Consider the following 20,088-nt stretch of genomic DNA (forward strand, 5'->3'; position numbering starts at 1 on the left):
CGCGTGCGCACTGGCCGGAAGGGCGGGGTGAGGGAGCCGTCCCGCCGAGATAACGGCGAAGGCCGGTGGGGGCGCGCATGCGCATGCCAGGTGGACGCGCCCTCGCCGGGGAGCCTCGTGCCTGCTTCTTGGTCTCCACATGCTCGTTCAGGAAAGGTTTGAGAACCTCCTCGGACAGGTGTTTTGCCAGACGCTGAGGCTGCAGGGAGGAACAAGCCCTTGCCCTGTCAGAGCCCACTGCCGATTCGCGCCCCCCCCCAGCCGCCTCCTCCGGGAAGCCAGCCTGGAGCGCTCCTGGGGTGAGGGCTCTCTGCGCCCAGCCCTCACGGACTCTTCAGGTGGCTCACCCGCCTGCCCTTGCCTGGCGCCATCGTTGGTTCCTTTGGTCTCTTGCTTATTCGGCAGTGAAGGCTGTGCCAGGCACTCAGCACGGAGACTGGGCGGAGCAGCCCAGGCCGCGCCCTCCCCGGGCCCCACTTAGCAACGCGCACGAGGCCCGTTCCGGCGGCGCGCTCCCCAAACGGGGGCAAACGCCGACCCTAGGGGCCACCTCCCAAGGGAATGCGTACCCTGAGCGCCGCGCCTGCAGCGTAGCGAGCACCCCAGCAGGGAGAGCGCCTCAGAATCACCTGTCCAGTCATTTCTTAACTTTCTCACTGCATACTCGTGGCCAATTGTTGTTATTTGCTTTACAGATAAGGAAGATGAGCTTCCCGGTAACTTCACTCAGAGTCTCACAGTAACTGGTTCTATGCCCTTTGCCTTCATCAGAGCGTAATGAATGGATGATAGTAAACCGTTAAAGCTAGTAATAAATAATGCAGTTATGTGCCAGTCACCCGGCTGAGCGTCATCGAAGTCATATCAAATATAATCTGCCACACAAGCCTCCAAAAAATGTGACTGGTAACACCGTCCTGCAGAGATACTGGGAAATTCGAAGATGTTCCTCTTGCCCAAAGTCACCTGGCAGGGAATGCCAGAGCTCCGTGTAGCTGGGATCTGCTTCACTGCAAATCCCGAGGCTCCTGGTGGCAGCACGGCGCTTTTAGGTGGTGTCCAAAGCCTGGATACGTACAGGAGTTAAGAAGCCTTAGTTCTAAATGAGAGTGAAAGTTTCTCACCATTTTCACATTTATGTCCGATCTGATTGCACACACGTTTTGTGACAAGGATTTAAATCGGTGAAAAAAAAAAAACACGTCCAAAGGCCATTTCTTTTACCAGGAGTCCTGGCATCCCATTGCAAATGGGAGTTTATAAAATACAATCTTTCCGTGAGCTGGTGGTCTTTTCCACTCCAGGAAAACAAAATAGATCCATGGAGAGTGTTGTATGGAAGAAGGCCTAGCCCTGGCACTGGGGATGTGTACTGGCCTCGCCAATCAGGGACCAGCGCATTTGCCAATAGATCAAGTCCCTTGGAGGGACAGCCCAGCACACCCCTCCAGAAGGAGACTCCAGGGACAAGCTGCCAGTGGCACCTTTAGAAAGCAGGTGACTTAGAAAGAAAGGCCGTTCCCTTCAGTCCCTTAACTTCATATTTATTCAAATAAAGGAGACTCAGAAAGTTTGGGCCTTTAAAATAATGCACGATGATGCAAGAAACCCCTTAGAAGAAATTGACTTGTTCTCTGGTGAAAAGAAGATGCTCTAAAGTTTGAACCCAAATCCCTCACAGTCAGTCCTTTTGCTGGGCACTTGGACTCGGTCATATATGTGAATCTGCTTGTGGGCCACTTGAGGATTTTAAAGTGTGTCACAGACATTTCCTGATGAATTCTCACAATTCCTTTAGAACCTGACTAGAAGGAATATAGTGGAAAAGGCATGAGCTTGGCCACCATGAAAAACATGCATCCGAGCTGTGTGACCTTGGGTAAGTAACTTTCTCTCTCTGAGCTTCAGTTCCCAACTCTGTCAAATGTAGGCAGGTGATATCTGAATTAGAGCCTGGGGACAGCACGGGCTAGTGCACACAATAGGCTTCCTTTTGGTGTTCCATAATGGTCCTTATCGGGGTGAAGGAGAAGCGGGGCATTAAGAGGTCCAGTGACTCACCCAAGGTGCTGCCACATCAAGAGTTAAGTTCCTCCCTGCATGTTCCTTCAAAACTCCAGTGCTTCTAGCTCCTTGCAGGTACAGTTATGAGTTTGCAAATTAACCTTCACTTTTATTTCTCCTTCCACCAAATCTGTGGCTCGCCACTTTGTTAGAAGCATTCTTAGCAGCCTACCCTTTTCTTCCGGTCATCATCACCCAGATTTGAGGTAGGATTTTAGACCTGTTAAAAGGGGTGGGAGGTGGGCATGTCTGGGATGGGAAAAAGATGCACAAAACCAGGAAGGAGTAGTGCAAAGTTGAATCGAGCTGGGTGGGATGCAATCTGGCTGAGAGATGAGGTGTGTGTGGAGGTGGCAGTCAAATTGAGGCCATGACTCCCTGGTTAAGATGTTTATGCTTTGCCATATGGAAACAGTGGGAAGCCAGGAGGTCTCAGCTGGAAGAGATACTGGAACAATTCAGGTGGACAGAGGGCAAGGAAGCCTATTGTGTGCCCTAGCCCGCATTGTCCCCAGGCTCTAATTCAGATATCAACTGCCTACATTTGACAGAGTTGGGAACTGAAGCTCAGAGAGAGGAAGTTACTTACCCAAGGTCACACAGCTCAATGCATGTTTTTCATGGTGGCTCTATTATTATTTTTTATTATTTAGAATAAACGTATTTAGAGATTGTGATACGTTTACTTAGGAGGAACTGGCTGGTTCCTATGTGAAAAAAGGACGTTTTAAAACATGACCCAAATTATTTCTGGTTATCCATATTGCGTAAGAGTCAAATGGTGTGTAGATTTTACATTAGCATTTGAGTTCACCTGAGGACACTGGAGCCTTTTGCAGGCATTACCCATTCCTCCCTCCTCCCCTCCACCAGCTGTCCAATAGAGATTTATTTTTAGTTCTTTCACTGGTTCCCTCTATGCCTTTAAGTAACACGTATTTTAGAGGTCTAAATGCGCTATTATTTAGAGATTAAGCTAATTAGCAGTGAAGCACCTGCTAATTGATCATGGAAGCTAATTGATCACATTTCTAGTTGCCAAGTCAAGAAATAGAGGCCAAAACATCTTTTTTTTTTTTTGGCATGGGGAGGCACCGGGGAGCGAACCCGGGTCTCCGGCATGGCAGGCAAGAACTCTGCCTGCTGAGCCACTGTGGCCCACCCCAAAGCATCTGTTTTTTGAGACGCATTAGTAACTGCCAGAAGAAATAGTTAAATGGGTTAGACCGTCTCCTCTGTGAGTGAGAGAGGATGTGGCAAGAAAATATTCTTTTCATTTGGAGGTATACTGTGATTTTGGTATCTTTAGCCATGTACATGACAGTGATGACTTTAAAAAATCAATATCATTTCTTCCATATTTCAAAATGTAGAAATCCATTGATGTCTCCCATATCTGGTACTATGCAATTACAAAGAAAAGTAAAGGCATTCCCCTTTTACTGTGAGCTATAATAAAACACAGTTATTTGAAGCTCTGACTACTACTTAAGAAATATCAGATGCTTTAATGAGCTGATAACTCAAAAGGTGTTTGAAGAACTGTTCCCCCCCCCTCAAAATTCAGGGTTGCCAGATTAAATATAGGATTCTCAGTTATATGTGAATTCCAGATAAACAATGAATACTTGTTTTGTATAAGCTTGTCCCAGGCCATCTATGGGCATCCAGTATTTTTATTTGCTAGATCTGGTGATCCAAAGTGTCAAGGGAAAAGAATGCCATTGGGTATGAAGTTTTCCTTTACCTGAGTTTCAAGGCTCGGCTTAATTGCTGATGTCTCCAAGAAAGTCACACTGCTCTTTTTCCTTGCCTCTGAATCTTCTTAGGAGTCTTCGTGGCTTGGTCTGGTTCCCCCGGCACATGAAGGCCCTCTGGACAGGGAGAGAGGACAGCAGTCGCAGGGTCAATGCAGAGTTGGTGTGGCACAACTCATGTTTTTGCAGCTTCCTGGCTGGGCAAGTCTGGGTGAGTTACTGACCGTCTCTGTGCTTCATTCTGCTTTCTTTCTTTGCAGAGTGGGGATGGCGGCACAACTGGGGATTGGATGGGTAGAGGTGAGCATGGCACTTAGATCGGGGCCTGGAATACGGTAAGAGAAATCCTACATGTTTGTTTTCAACAACAAATAGTTTCAGCCTGTCAGTGCCTGAGCCCCTTCGAAGGCAGCCAGGTGTCTGCTGCAGTGTGTGAGCGTTTGATGCTTCTTTCCCATTCCACGTGCAGCATCCGCCTAAAATAAGTGCTCGTGAATATTTGGCTTGAATTCTGAACCACAAATGGGTCTAATGGTATGGTTTTTTGGGGGGAGTCTCTGAAGCCCCCAAGTGACATCCATTCACCCAGTCATTCAGTTCATAATTTCTGAGCATGGAGTCTGCATGGAACACAGCAGCGGTATGCTGGGATGTCGCCATGCACACGCTGGATGGATCCCTGCCTGCCTTCCTGGTGCTTAAGTTCATGGGATTGAGGGGGTCAGGAAGTAGATGAACAAGTAAAATCACACCAGACAGGGTGGTTAGTGCCACTGAGAAAAAGAAACAGAAGGAGAGGGTGGGGTGGCAGGAAGGGGAGGAACTTGTGGGGAGAGGGTACTCCAGAGGAGGTAACACAGGAGCTAAGAGCTGGGCGAAGATTACCTGGAGGGTGAGGGGCTCAGCTGAGGGCATAGCCAGTGCAGAGGCCCTGCGCATGGTCAAGGCCAGACAGACAGTGGACATTTTGTTGCACCTGTGTGTGTTCTGACGGAAGAGCATGTTGGCTTTCGTCCAGTTCTTAAAAGGTAAAAACCATCATTCTCGTGGTCTCATGTCTCATGGGAGAGCCGCTCTGAATCCCTGCCTTCATTCAGTCCTTTGACTATTCCGCTGGGGCTTCATGCAGTTCCTGCCTCAGTGAAGCTCCTGCACTGAACCCTATGGTCACTTCTAAACACTGCCTGTACCTGCCCCTGATTGTTGGTTCTGAGTCCAGCTTATTTCTTAGGCTTAGCATACCTGTCCCACAGCCTGCAAATGACCTCCTTCCCTTTTTGTCTGCTTCCCTTTGCCCAAATACTCAGAGCTCTCTCTGTGCTGCCTGGGAGTAGTCTGCTTCGTTGGGTTCTGATAAAGAGTCTATTTACTGCCTAGGGTTAATTGCAGGGTGTCGAGCTGGTGATATAAAAAGCAAAAATTTCATAGACTTTGAGTTGCATGTGTTCAGAAGTCATGCCTTCATGTAGACACTAATGACTGTGTATATATATGTATGAGACCAAATATACACATATATAAGTGTATGTATGTAAGTTTCTGTATGCACTATATTTATATAGAAGTTTTCCATTTCAGTACTTTCCAGGGTCCAAACCATAATCTCAAAGAGGCAGCGCAGCGGTGGGTTTAGAGACCTCATCCCAACAGTTGGAAGCTGAAAGACCATGGTCTAGTGATTTGGCATCTCTGCACCTCAGTTTCCTCACCTGTAAATTATGATATTAACAGTACTGACCCGTAAAGAAGATTAAGTAGATGTCATGTGTGAAATAGTTGGCACTGTGCTTGACATGTAGTATGCACACATTCCATTTTCCTTTCCATACTAAGGGGGGAATTCTTGGAAATAGTCATATATTCATTCAGTAAAAACTTCTTGTGCTCTTTGCCAAAAAAGAAGTAATGCCCAGTTGCTACCTGCCTCAGGAGACAGGACACATGTGGGCTTACCTGTCTGCTTGGGCATGGGAAGACTGAACTTCCTGTCCCTTGTGTGTCGGGCCATGTGGCCAGTGAGCTATCGAGTGGGTGATGTGCCACATGCAGACTGGTGCCTCAAGTCCCAGGACAGGGTCCTCTGCTCTTCCCTCTTCCAAGACAACAGTGGAAATGTGATAGAAAGAAGCCCCCAGAAGCCCAGATTCTTGAACAGCTTCGATGAGCAAAGGCTGGGGTTGGCCTAGATGAAGTCACTGAGATGTGGGATATATGTTACTGCAACACAGGCTAGACTAAACTCACTGGTACCTGTAAGCAAATCATTACACAATAGTAAGGACAAGGGTAACAGGATATATGTATAAACAGGCAGCATGGAGCAACAGGCAATTAATTCTTTAAAAATCGATATGTTTCATATTATGTTCTGGAAATACCTACATTAGTCTATTGAATTTTTTGCATCTTTGGCTCTATTGATTGTGACATTACCTGGATTTTAAGACTCAGAAGGTGCTTACAGAATCATCTTATTACTGTCTTTTACCAATTGCAAGATATTGTGATCAACTGCATGGCTGATGAGAGTTGTTTTTCAGAAACTCTCAAGAGGCAAGGAAAGGGGAGTGTGGGGCTATGCTGGGTCATTAAATGTCCATATTAGGGTTTGAAATTCCTTCCATGGAAAGAAGTTTTACTTGGCATCACCTCTCTTTTTTATTTTCAGAGTTACAAAGGTGGTTTTCTTCCTTTTTTATTTTTTAATTTTGAAAAATTTTAAACCTACGGAATGGTTGCAACAACAGTACAATGAGATTCAGAGTTGTTCTCATTTTATTATACTCGCATTATCTTTCTCTCCCCTCCTCTCTAGTTGAAGCTTTTAAAACGTGCACAGATGATGAATATAGGTTCTAAATACTGACACGCATCTCCTAAAAACAGATGTGCTTTTAATTGATCACATGTAATTATCACACTCGAGAATTTTTAATTTGGAAAAAAAAACATTATCTAATAAGCATTTCAGATTCAGATTTCCCCAAACCTGCCTTTTATAAGATTTATTTATTCCCCCACCTAGAATCAAGTATTATATTTAGTCATCAAGCTTCAATCTCTTTTATCCCAGAATAGTCCTTAACCCCTCTTTTTGTAGTTCATGTTACTGCCATTTGTGAAAGTGTCATATTGCTTTCATTTCCTGGAAAGGTCAGGCTTGGCAAAATGGACTTGGGCAGGTTGGTCCTGGAAAAGAAAATTTCTAGAAGCCAGATCACATGTGGAACCAGCATGGGTTCTGCTTAGCCCAAGAGTTCATTGGCTCTCAAGGAGCTTTTGGAAGCCCAGGATTGCTCATATAGTTAGTCCCTTTTCCTAAAACCTAAGGCCTCTTGTGAGACTGGGAGAGAAATATTTGAAGGGTGTTGAAATGAATTAATTGAAAATTGTCCTCATTTCATTTGTCCTCATTCTGAGTTCTCTGTTGTGCCTCCAAGGCCTGTTTAAGACCTCCTCTTGTCCTCTTGTTAAAGGCATATCACAGACAAACAGCTTTCTGAGGAATTCCCTGAAATCCACACCACATGTGCCCAGCTGAAAGCCGGCTCCTGCAGGAAGACATTGAGGAGGCAATTTGTTCAACAACACGGGAAAAAAATAAATCTAGACTTCTAGCCACCTAAAAGGCACAGACTATGTTTGCTTGAAACCTCAGCAAGCTTCCCTAAAGAAGATTCCTGCTCCACAAGCAGTTTCAAAGACATTTTTGTTTCCCAAGAGATCATATTCTTGACAGTTTGCAAAGCTATGGAAAATGGCTGTTTTGGTTTGTTTTTTTTTTTTTAAGGGATGCACCACACACACTTTATTTACCTTCTTTCTTTTGTAATATGGGAGAGTTATTTTATTCTTACTTTGCAATGCCAAGGTTCCTCCATAAGGTGTCAGTACCTTCATTTTAACCAGAATGGGTCTTTTTTTTTTTTTTTCCCCTTCTCTCTTTTTTTCCTTCGTTTATCAGGATAGTTCGCCTTGTGCCCTCAAGAGGGCACCAAAAACCTATCAAGTCTGCCCCCAGCAGTTTCCAGGTGGCGGGAGCCCCACTGAGCCCAGGCGAAAAATGCAAACTCCTCAGGATGGAAAGTAACTTGAATATCTTCTGCCTTTATCATCACTTATTATTTTAGTAACACACGGGACCATCTGGGTCCCAAGTCCCCTTTCAGCTTACTGGCACAAGGTCAGAAAGGAGGGAAATCAGCAAGAAATCCCCAGCCCCCAACCCAAAATACTCTGGCAGGTTAAAGAAAAGATAGGAAACCTGGCTTTTACAAACTCCAGGTGTGTGGAAGGTGTTGTTTTAAAAACCTGAACAAACAACTGTCTTGGAGTCCTACTGAACAGAGAAGAAACCTAATTCCAGAGCAAAGGAAAATGTCTCTCTCACCTTCTCTGCTTTGATTATTATGCTTTCTCCCCACCTACTCCCACTTGGGGTGGAGGGCAAATGATATATATTTTTGGCAACTCAACCTGCTTCTTTTCAGATGATATTGGTTTAAAACTGGACACCCTTGTAAATACAAACCAGGGCAGGAACTGCCATTTGGAATTCATTTTTCATGGTCCTTAGCTAGTTTGTTTTGCCTTGTGCTGTGATAGAGGTATTTTTAAAACAAACAAACAAATAAACAACAACAAAAAAAAACACGCAACATCTGGTAAGAGCACAGTAACTAATATTCCTCCAGGAAGCTTACACCGCGAGGAGTGTTTTTGATCAATAGTTTGCATTGCCAGTTAAAAAAGGTGAGAGGAACTCAGGGTTCCTGTCATGCTTTCCAGGAGAAAAGTACTTTTTTTTTGCCAGAGTCCCACCACCACCACCATTTTTTTTTTTTTTTTTTTAAGATTGACATGAAAAATACTAGAGCTGTTAAAAAAAAAGTGGTGGTGGGAGTTCGGGGAAAGAGCACTCAAGCCATTCATGTTTGCATAAATGAGAGACAAAATTGTTCTTAAAAAAACAGCATCAAGTTAGAGAAGGGACCCATAGCACCCATAAAAAATATAGTATTTTAGAAGTAGAATATTCAAAATAGTAGGAACCTGTTCTGTACTTTCTTTTTTATTTTGAAGTTATTTGGAGATACCATTCATAGATAATGCACATGAATATTTTTTCTTTGTTCTTTTATTGACAGTGAAGGCACCGTCCCAATGTCTTCTACTAACCTCCCCAAAGTCGAGTGAGGTGTAGTTTCTCTCACACCCTGTTGCTGGGAAATCTAATAAGCGATTGATGGAAAGGTGGGGAGGGGAAAAGAAAACCTGAAATACAAATATTTTATCTGAAATCCTCCTCCCCTACGCAACCGGACAAACCACTTCCAGTTGCTTTCTGCCCAGCGTTTAGACTATCTCAAGGAGTGTCTCTCTCTCCAGGGGATGTGCCGGCAGGGATCAGTTCTCCGAGGTGTTGAGGAATGAATAAATCAGTTCACAAATAAACAAACTGCCCGGGCTTCCTAGAAGGAAGGAGAAAACCGAATATTTGAAGGGCGAGCACTTCCGAATATTATAATCACCGAGGTGCGTTTAGCCGGTTGCTTGGAGTCGCTTGTCCCGTCGCCCCCGTGGAACCCCACTCCCCAACTCATCTTATCATAAACCAACCAACGGGAAAAAAAAAAAAAAAAAAAAAGAAATTCAGGTTGCCGGAAGCGGGAGGTAGGGACTTGGCCCTGGGGTGGGTGGCAGCAGCCGGAGCTGCCCTTCTGGGCCGGGAGCAGCTTTGCCGCGCGGGGCCCGCGGAGCGCCGCGCTAATTGCGCGCTTCGCCTGGTCTTCGGGCGAAGCAGCAGTGCAAAGCCGGCTCGGGTTTCTTCCCGCGGGCAGAGGAACCCCGGCTCCGCCTGGGGTCGGGTGGGTCGCTGCATTGTTCCGTCTTTGGGGAGCAGCACGGGAGTCAACTTGCCAGCGGGAACTTGTGTCTGGGAAAAGGGAGAGACGCCGCGAAGCTGGAGTAGGCGGACTGTTGGCGTCTACGCGGGAGAAGAACAGGGGCAAATGAGTTGAATCGATTCCCTCTGCGCCCCAAGCCTCACAAAACGGCTTTGGAGGACGCGGGTGATTTACCGCACTCAGGGCGATCTTCGAGAATTAGGCCATCAGGGTCCTGCCAAGTTCCCGGTCCCACCTTTCAGTGCAGACGCCAGGGCCTGACTCCTGGGATGCGGTCGCAGGGAATGCAATTCCTATAATTTGCCTCTAACATCTTTATAGGGTTCTCTTGACGGCCCTGAACAGGAACCCCCCTGTTGATTATCAATTATCATTTGATTAAATCATGACAACTTCCAGGGAAGACCCCACTCGATTCGATTCCAGCACGTTTTGCTTTGAATCCATTAAATCTGGACCCGGGTAATTAGAAAATCTGATTATTCGTCTCATCGCTCATTAACAGGAAAAACAGTCCCTGAATTTTGCTACTTACAAGATCGTCGAGGAGATATTTGGCCTGCATTAATCAATTCGATTTTATATTTCAAATTAACTTTTCGCAGATGATCAGTGCTTTTTTCTTTGCTTTGGGCAGCGTGGGCCCATTAAAGAAAATATGATAAGAAATATATGTTAATAAGATATAGGTCTTTTATTAAAAAATCTTTTTAAGAGTGAGCTGCAAAAAAGTTGGATCGGCGCGGCTGGGTCTTAGAGCCGAAGGATTCCGGCGCCCCTCGCTCTGATTGGTGCCAACTCCCCACAGCTGCCCGACGATTGGCCCAAAGTTCTGGGAAGGGGCGTGGCCTGCGGAAAGTAAAAACCAGCTTTCAGCAAGAAGACTTTTGAAACTTTTCCCAATCCCTAAAAGGGACTCTGCCTCTTTTTCCGGGCTCGGCGGGGCACCCACTGTGGACACCGGCTCGCCGACCCTCGAGGCTGCGGACTTGCCGGGGGGGAGGGTGGGCCTTGTAAAGCCACCTTTCCCCCTCCTTTCTCCGAGAGAGGGGTGAGCCTCCGGCCACTTCGCCTCTGGTGCCTCCGCCGCGTCCCCCGGCCGCCCGCCCGCCTGCCCGGGCTGCCACTCGCCGAGTCCCGGGAGCTAGCGAGCAGTGGCCGGCGCTGCGCTTGCCCGGGGCGCGCCCTCCAGAATGCTGGTCCGCCCGGTCCGCTGAAAGCGAGCGCCCTTCTCCGCCCGAAGGCACGCTGGCGCCTCCTCCGCTTCGCCCCTGAGGCTTCCAGGCGCCCGGGGCTCCCCCCACCGGCTCCCTTCCTCTCTCTCCCCCTTTCTCGCTCTCGCAGGGCCTTCCTCGCTCGCTCCGGCCGCGGTCCGTGCGCGTAGGCTGTGGCGCGCCGTCTCGGACGCAGCATGCAGGCGCGCTATTCCGTGTCGGACCCCAACGCTCTGGGAGTGGTGCCCTACCTGGGCGAGCAGAACTACTACCGGGCGGCGGGCGGCTACGGCAGTATGGCCAGCCCCATGGGCGTCTACTCCGGCCACCCGGAGCAGTACGGCGCGGGCATGGGCCGCTCCTACGCTCCCTACCACCACCACCAGCCCGCGGCGCCCAAGGACCTCGTGAAGCCCCCTTACAGCTACATCGCGCTCATCACCATGGCGATCCAGAACGCGCCGGAGAAGAAAATCACCCTGAACGGCATCTACCAGTTCATCATGGACCGCTTCCCCTTCTACAGGGAGAACAAGCAGGGCTGGCAGAACAGCATCCGCCACAACCTCTCGCTCAACGAGTGCTTCGTCAAGGTGCCCCGCGACGACAAGAAACCTGGCAAGGGCAGCTACTGGACCCTGGACCCGGACTCCTATAACATGTTCGAAAACGGCAGCTTCCTGCGGCGCCGGCGGCGCTTCAAGAAGAAGGACGTGCCCAAGGAGAAGGGGGAGCGGGCTCCCCTCAAGGAGCCGCCCCCGGCCGGGCCCCCCCTAGCGGACGCCCCCAAGGAAGCCGAAAAGAAAGTGGTGATCAAGAGCGAGGCAGCGTCGCCTGCGTTGCCGGTGATCACCAAGGTGGAGACGCTGAGCCCCGAGAGCGCGCTGCAGGGGAGTCCGCGCAGCGCCGCGTCCACGCCCGCCGGCTCCCCCGACGGCTCGCTGCCGGAGCACCACGCAGGGGCGCCCAACGGGCTGCCCGGCTTCAGCGTGGAGAACATCATGACGCTGCGAACGTCGCCGCCGGGCGGCGAGCTAAGCCCCGCGGCCGGGCGCGCGGGCCTGGTGGTGCCGCCGCTGGCGCTGCCCTACGCCGCCGCGCCGCCCGCCGCCTACGGGCAGCCGTGCGCTCAGGGCCTGGAGGCCGCGGGCGGCGGCGGCTACCAGTGCAGCATGCGCGCCATGAGCCTGTACACCGGTGCCGAGCGGCCAGCGCACATGTGCGTCCCGCCCGCCCTGGACGAAGCCCTCTCGGAACATCCGAGCGGCCCCACATCGCCCCTGAGCGCCCTCAACCTCGCCGCCAGCCAGGAGGGCGCGCTCGCGGCCGCGGGCCACCACCCCCAGCATCACGGTCACCACCACCCGCAGGCACCGCCGCCCCCGCCGGCTCCCCAGCCCCAGCCGGCGCCGCAGCCCGGGGCCGCCGCGGCCCAGGCGGCCTCCTGGTATCTCAACCACAGCGGGGAACTGAACCACCTCTCCGGCCACACGTTCGCGGCCCAGCAGCAAACTTTCCCCAACGTCCGGGAGATGTTCAGCTCCCACCGGCTGGGGATTGAGAACTCGACCCTCGGGGAGCATCAGGGGAGCAGCAACGCCAGCTGTCAGCTACCCTACAGATCCGCGCCGTCTCTCTATCGCCACGCAGCCCCCTACTCCTACGACTGCTCCAAATATTGACTCCCCAGGCGCATCCCTGCCCCCAGCCCGCTCAGTTAAAGCTGCAGAGTTAAGGCTGCAGAGACGCAAAAAGAAACAAAGCATGCCCACCAACGTTTTCTCAGACTCGGAGCAGAGAGCAAGCGAGCGCGCCAGAGCCCTCAGCCCTCTGAGAAGGTGCAGGTAACTTAAATTCGCCGCCCCGTTTCTGAGATTCCAGAAAGGCCCTCTAAAGGGACGCAGCCCGACGAAATGAATATTGCTTTTTAAAATCTCCCTTCCCTACCGTGTAAGCAGGATGGCTGTGTGCTGCTTGACTCGGGGTTTCCAAAGTTAAGTTATGGACCAAATCCCATAGCGACGCAGTAATCACTTTCTGTAGAGACCCACGTAGGTGTATGTGGATCCCTACAGGTAACAGATGTGCTGTGTGTAATTTTTAACTTCTCTAACAGTGCTGTACAAATGTGTGGATGTGTAATCAGGCTGTTTTTTTTTGTTCAGAGCCATTAATATAATATTTAAAGTTGAGTTCACTGGATAATTTTTCATCTTGCCCCACCATTTCTAACTGCCAAATTGAATTCAAGAAATCTATGTGTTTTTTTCTTGTACAATTATGCGATATCATTCTTTCCCCAGTTTTAGGTCTTTTCCAAACAAGAAAATAATTTATTTTTTTTGTTGTTGGTGGAGAAAGAAGTCAAGTATCTGATACTTCTAATTTACAAAGTGTGACGGTTTTGTATAGTAGATTCCACCCTCAGCCTTCCTAAAAAAAAAAACTTTAAAAATTAACTTCACCTGTGTTTGTGTTAATTGTTGTACTTACCTTAAAATAAATCCATGTTGTTTTTCTGCCCAAAGTTCCAACAGTGTGTTTGTGTTCTCACATTTAAAGAAAACGACGTGTGTTTGCAAACCCACCTGTTTTGATTAATTTTGTTATACAGGAGGGTGTACGTGTGACACGCAGATGATCACAGAAGAGGGGGTAGTCCTCTTTAATTTTACTTAGGGATGGAAAAAGTTTTCTATTAACTAAAAAAAAAAATCTCACTTTGGCCAGGGAAATCAGAGAAACCATCCCTGTTGGATGGAAGCAGACCAAAGGACTGCAGGCAGGTCATTTGTTGTAAAGAATGAATTTTATTAAATGCAGAAAAACGTGTGAATTGTCAAAACAAACAATGCCACTTCATCTCAATTTCCAGCCATCCCCAATGGGGGTGGGGGGTTGGGTTGGTGGTGAAGAAGCAGGGAGAACAAACATTTCCCATTTGCTAACTACAACCGAGGGTGAGCCCAATTTCCCTTCACTTTCCTAAAATGCAGATTTTAGTGGTTTTCCAGAAAAGAATTTGAGCTGGGCCAGGGAAGCTCCAAAGAGGATTCCGTAGTGTTTAAGTCCCATTCCAATCAGCGCACTTATCAGAGGTGGAGGACAGACCATTATAAATCTGAATTTGATTTATAAATATTTCTCTGCATCTTCCCAGTCAAAAATTTTAAAACCTCACTGCCCTTCAGAAATTACTAACAACGCTTTCTGAATTATACATTTCTCAATTTATTAAAAACTTTAAATAATAGGAAACCTATTTTTCTTTTCAATTTTGATAGCTTATCTTTATTATTGTTTTCTTTTAAAATAGCAACCTAGCCTTTGTGAAAAGTAGCTGGGGGAAATGGCTTTATTATCTGTTTATTGTCTGAAACCCACAACTGCCCTGCTGGCCTGTGTGTGTGAGTTTTGAGGACAGAGCTTCACCGAGGCCCACCCCAGCAGGTGTGCTATGCTTGCCGGCATAAGGCACCTTGTGAAGGCAATGGCGCTGCGAGGGGTGAGCTTGCTTGGCGCAGTGGCATCGGGTGAGCATAGCTGGGTATGGCCGTTGTTGTAAACCCAGCATTTTGTTTGTATACTGTGCGGAAATAGGCTTGGGGAAAAGTTTGAGGTGTACTCCTTTCCCCCTATGTACAATCACTGATTCTTTTCATCTGTAGGACCAAAGTGGGCAAGTGGTCAGGATGTGAAGGCCGGGACTGTTTTATTCCTGTCCTCCGGCGCAGGAGCCGGGAGTCTGGCTTTCAGCAGGCCTCCGGACCAGCACACCTTGGCTCTTGAGCCAGTCGAGGAAGCAGAGGAGAAAGAACGACAGAGACAGGGAGACAGACAGGGAGAGCACACTCCTCTGCGCCCCTGACCACCTCTGCCACTCCGGTTTCATTTTGCTCTTGCTGTTTGCACTGGAGCCCCTTCTAGACCCGGAGCAAGCTGGATTTTTCCCTTCCCCAGATGTTACAAAGATGCCTTCCTGAAAACTTGACCTCCTCTTAAGATTTGGAGCCCTTGGTGCCATTTTAGTGAAGAGGCCTGAGAGGCACATGGAAACTGAAAGGGTGAGAGGAGTGGTTTTGGGGTGAGCTGAAAGACCCAGCATTGCCATTTAAATCACACTGGGCTTTTGTACTTTTGGGAAGACTTCTTAAAGAAGTCTCTGGCTGCGTGGGCCCGGCTTGGAGGCCAGGGTGAGGGGTCCTTATAATTCTCTGGGAACGTGCACAATTCAGGGCATAATATTTAGGGCTTTATTCAAATCCCTGGCAGAGCAGAGAGCCAGGCCAGGCCTGGCGCTTTTGGACGCGTCCCGGGACACCCTCCCCTGGGTTTGGCTTCTTCATTCGGAGGTCGCGGGGGCCGGGTTTGGTGCGGATCAGTGCCCGACGGCCAGGTCCCGTGTGCTGCGTGCTGCGCTCAGGGCTCACTCAGCCCAGACCTTCTGCAGCCCCCAGCGGCGTAAGGTACCCTGGGGGGGGGGGGGGGCGGGCCGCGTACCTAGGGGCTTAGCGGCCTCCGTGGTATTTGGTTCTCCCCCAGCGGGGTGGGAAGGTTCCGCTGCGCGAGGCAAAGCGTCTGCCGGGCTGCTCGCGCGTCTGCCCGGCGCACCCGCGCGTCTGCTGCTCAGTTCGCAATGGCGGTCGCGCACTGGGCCCAGGCTCTCCATGCTTCGGACACATGACGCGTCCTTGCTTCGGCTGCTCTGTCCTCCGGAGGCCCTTTCAGGTTTGGGGAAAGGAGGCAAGAATGGAAGAGCCGGAGTGCCCGCCGCTGGCTGCCGGGATTCCGGGTCGGGGCGGCCCTGCAGTGCTAAGGAATGAGGCTTGCGGGTCTGCGCTCTACTGACCGCGCTGCTCCCGGACCCAGAAAGAAGCAACGGTTGGGAAAGTCTCAAAAAACTATTGCAGATAAAATGAAAGCAGCTCACACGAGATGGCAGAGACCCTCCATTTGCCGTAGAGTGAAACCGGTGTCCCTGAGCTAGCTTTTGGCTGGACAGACTGTGACTCCACCGGGGTACACTGTTGGTAGGTCTGGACCACTTGAGGTGGACACCGTGGCCTCTGGGCATCCCTCAAGTTCCGGGTGCTGGAGAGGTGAGAGGCTGGAGTAGCCACCTTGTGCTCAGGCTTCTTGTAAGATTTGAACGCGTTACTCTGAGCTCACTGCTTGGAGAAAAAAGGATACACACAAGTTGGGTTCAGCCCAGGCACTGTCCTTGCTCAAGCGCTTGTGCCTGCAGAGGTCAGATTCGGCTGTGAACTGCACCCTGCATCTCATGAGCAGTAAACAAGGAATTCAAGGCTCTCAATCAGTTTCGTGAACAGTAAACAAGCCACTCTCCCCACCCTGGCCTCGGTCTTCTCATCTGTGAAATGACCAGGCCAGTGTAACAGCACTGCAGGCTACCCCTCTCCCCCCAACCACAAGGCTTCTGAAATGCTCCCTCATTTATCCTGCTGTCTTTTCCTCTTCACTGAGAAAGGAAGACCAGAAGTTAGAGGGAGAAGACAATGCAGGGTCCTGGGAACTTCAACACTGAACTCATAAATCTTTTGGGGTCTATCTACTCCCTCTCACCCTGAGCTTGCCTGGAATGTCACCACATGCTGGAATGGGTTTTTGAGCTGTGCTGAAAGTGCAGAGAGCACAGTCCCCAGCTGTCCCCTTGAAACGGAGCCCTTTTGGCTGAGCACTTCACTCCTTGCCCTTCACTCCTACCCCCAAATCCACAAGAGGTGGTCGGGGGTGTTGGGCAAGATGGGCTGATGGGAATTTATTGATAACCATAAACCTGATGTGCACGGAGGAAGAGATGCCAAGAAAGTTTGACCTCCACTGGTGAACTAGCACAATCAAGCTTTTGGGGGGAGGGGTGGTGCGCCTGCATCGGTGACAGTCCTGTTGGCTCCTGTCTGACCCTCAGTGTCAAGGTGGTGGGTAAGTAGAGATCTGCCATCTTGTTTCTGAGATGCGGCCTAGGAATGAGAGTGAAAGCTTCATCTCCAGATAGGTAAGGACCCGCTGGGACCCGCAGCCCTCCACCTCCCAGTTAGCGCCTACTTCCTGCACCGCATACTTGAAATGCTTTCCCAAACTTTGAGCATTCCCTGCCCGCCTCTTTCTCGCAGGGCTCCAGCTCGCGAAGGCATTTTAAATGTTTGCTTTTTGACATAGGCATGTAAGGAAGGGTGTGGGATGCTTCAGGGGCTGTTGGCTTGGCCAGGCAGCTGCTGTCGGGGACAACACTGCACTGGGCAGATGCCACCCACCTTTACATTCGCAAGCCTCTCCCTTGTTTTTTTCAACATCCTTGCTTTATGGTGAAAGCGGAAGTTTTCGCTCACGTGGAGTTTGATTCCAGAGCGTCTCTTCCGTGGTGCTGCAGTTTTTCCAGTGTCAGGCTTCTGGGGACTTATTCCTGGGGCTGCGTGTGACAAGTTTAAATGGGGGGTGGAGTAGTGAGGAGACAGGGGTGCTGGCTTCCAAGGTCCTTTGAAGGAAATGGAGTTGGGGACCATTGAGAAGGGCTCGTTAGCCCTCCTGTCTCCTGGGCTACAGCTGGCTTTCTCTGGGGGACTGCCAGAGAGGCTTCTCTGACCCAGAGCCGGTGGTCCTGGGCTCTGGGGCCTCGCCTCTCCTAGCAGCCCTTGGGGCACTGGCTTTTCCTCTGCCATAGGTGGTCTCCAGAGGCGTGCTGCCCCGTGGAGTCTCTCTCTCAAGGGCTGAATCTCTGCGCACGCACCAGCTCGGGCCCCTATCAGCAGACCATCCAGGGGTGTCCTCGGGCACCTGAAAGCTCTTTGGGCCAGTTCCTCAACTGAAAAATGACAGGATCATTGAATAGGGTTATTGAAGGAACCTAACACATGTCCTTCAGATAGTGCCTGTTCCACAGCACGGGTTCAGTTGTTAGCTGTTAGGATGTATCTAGAGAATGGAAGAGAAGGGATTCTTGGGACTCAAAGGTATAGATCGGGCTGAGATGCTTGGGGGACAGAGGGCAGGGCAGGAGCCTGAGTGCTTCTGTGTAGACCCTCTAAAATTTTTTCTGGTAACAAGATGAGCTATAAGAAGTCAGCAATTTGGAGAATCCTGCTGGCTCTGTGTTTGTGTCAGGACCCCAGCTCACTTCTCTTTAGAAACCCAGGAGACCCTCCCTGCTCCTGCCTGCTCTGGAAACTGCACTGCTCTTTTCAAGTGTGAGGGGACAGGATTGGGGCTTCTGGATATTTGGGGTCCTAACTGAGGACTCTGGGATTCTTGCAGATATCAGAAATTTTGCAGTTCTGGCACTGCTGGAGACCTCTCCACCTTGGGTGCCCTCTCTGGCATTGTGCACAAGCCACCCTCCCTCTTTCTGAGCCCCTGTTGACGCAGGACAACCCCGTTTTGGAGAAGATGGGGTAGCCTACAATCCTCCTCTGCCTCTGGGATCTTGGGGCATTTATTTGTAAAATGGGGAGACACATTGCCCCTACCTCCCACAGTTGCCTGGAGGATTCAGGTGCGACCTTCTGCAAGGCTCCCAGCATCCACACGTGTAGTGCCTGTCTTCAAAGCTCTTCCTGGTATGCCTCCTTATGTGCATTCTCTTGCAGGACCTCGGTTTCCTGGCCTGCAAAATGGGAGTGATGGAAGCTTCTGGGCTTCTTAGGTTTGCTGTGCGGATGGAATGACTTAATAGAGCAAAGCGCCTAGCAGAGTGGGCCCCTGGAAGTGCTCCCAGCAGCCCAGGTGTTAACATTGTAACAGTATTGCCACTAGCACCAGGGTGCTGGGGAGCAGCTGTGGGGTGAATGAGCAGCTTCACTAATCCCGGCGCGTTCCCCCTCTCTTCTCCAACATATCGGCAGCCATGTTAGAATTTTCTCTGTTCCCTACTTGGAATTTTAGGCGTACGTGTCTATTAAATGTCTTTCATGCTTAGAAAAGTGACGCAGACATTTGGAGAGGTGGTGCAGGAGCTGGGGAAGGGCAGCTGCCTTTTGTGCCGCTGCCTGGGGCTGGGTGTGGGGTGAGGAGACTCCCCAGGGCCTTTATTGCCCTGAAGGCTTCTTTAGTCCCCCACTGCCTGGGACCCCTCCTCCAGTCTCCCCAGGGAGCACGTCTGCTTTGTCCTGGGGCGTTGGACCGATTTCCCCGCGGCCCCGACATGGAACAGCCGGGGTTGTTTACGGCGCCCGGGAGCCCGCCCGCGGCCTCAGCGCCTTCCTGCAGGGCTCTCCTAGCTCAGCAGCAGCCGACCGCAGAAGGGAGCGCGCTTTCAGGGATCTGGAGGTCTGTGAGCCTGCAGGGCACTTTCAGGATGTCCCCGTCTGGTTCTCCGCGACAGCCGCTGCCTCCCAGGCTCCCCACAGGGCCTCGGGTCGGTCTTCTCCCAGCAGAGCTTCCGCACGAGGGCGCAGCCGCGCTCCCACGCTGGGGGCTTGGACCACACGCTCCCCGGAACGCTCCCCGGGTTCTTCCTACGTCGCTTCCTGGGCTCAAGTTACAAATGCCCCCCCTCGGGAGCCCAGGATGCATCCCGTGGTCCAGCTGGGCTGGAGTGCGACGCGGGACTTCTACGGAGACGTTGAAAACATCTGCAAACACGCGGGGCTGGGTGTGCCCCTCCAAGGCGCAACTCGAACTCGGAGATGTTTTCCCTTTTACTATCCCTGCCCCGCCCACCCCTTCTTCAGCGGCGCTTGTCTCCGCCCATTCCCAAGTTGGGCGGTGTTTATTGTACAAATTCAAGCTCAGATTTGCTTTAAGAGTTTGGAAGACGCGCTCGGGTGGTGCGCGTGTCGGGAGAAGCAGGACTGTGCGTCATGGGCTTCGGGTGCCCGGGGAAACTCAGGGAGGGATGCGGGGTGCACATGTCGGGGCAGTGGTGCATAGTGACCCGTCTGTCTTTTGGCTTGGATCTATTAGAGCGGGCGCTGAGGCTGGAAATGGAGCTGAATTCCGAGTTAAACTGGCTGGGGGCACGCAGGTCCAGAGAGGCGGGGTGGGTTCTGGAGACTGTGGGGTTTGCCGGTGGTAAAACCTCGTACATTGGGGTTCTCCTTACCCTAGTGTTGAAAGGGGGTGCTCTGGTAAGAGGGAGGGATCCTGAGAGAAAGGACGTCGCCTCGCCCCCTCCTGGCTAGAGGGCCACTC

At 50.7% G+C, this 20,088-nt stretch overlaps 1 protein-coding gene and 1 long non-coding RNA gene across 2 annotated transcripts; both read left to right on the plus strand.

The window, feature by feature from the left end:
* Window positions 1–16: 16 nt before the first annotated feature.
* On the plus strand, window positions 17–8,604 carry LOC143659880 (uncharacterized). The gene is made up of 3 exons (XR_013163800.1): window positions 17–1,497; window positions 4,082–4,156; window positions 7,298–8,604. It is a non-coding gene; the product is annotated as an uncharacterized LOC143659880 (long non-coding RNA).
* A 2,521-nt stretch (window positions 8,605–11,125) lies between these two features.
* Window positions 11,126–14,008, plus strand: FOXC2 (forkhead box C2). The gene has a single exon (XM_077133667.1). The coding sequence runs from the start codon at window positions 11,139–11,141 to the stop codon at window positions 12,621–12,623; it is 1,485 nt and encodes a 494-aa protein (XP_076989782.1). The 5' UTR covers window positions 11,126–11,138; the 3' UTR covers window positions 12,624–14,008.
* Window positions 14,009–20,088: the final 6,080 nt, after the last annotated feature.

The sequence above is a fragment of the Tamandua tetradactyla genome, chromosome 16, assembly GCF_023851605.1.
Source record: "Tamandua tetradactyla isolate mTamTet1 chromosome 16, mTamTet1.pri, whole genome shotgun sequence".
NCBI classification, from domain to species: Eukaryota; Metazoa; Chordata; class Mammalia; order Pilosa; family Myrmecophagidae; genus Tamandua; species Tamandua tetradactyla.

Bases quoted from the DNA above. Each gene is read 5' to 3' on its own strand.
- FOXC2 (XM_077133667.1), top strand. From the start codon at position 11,139: ATGCAGGCGCGCTATTCCGTGTCGGACCCCAACGCTCTGGGAGTGGTG.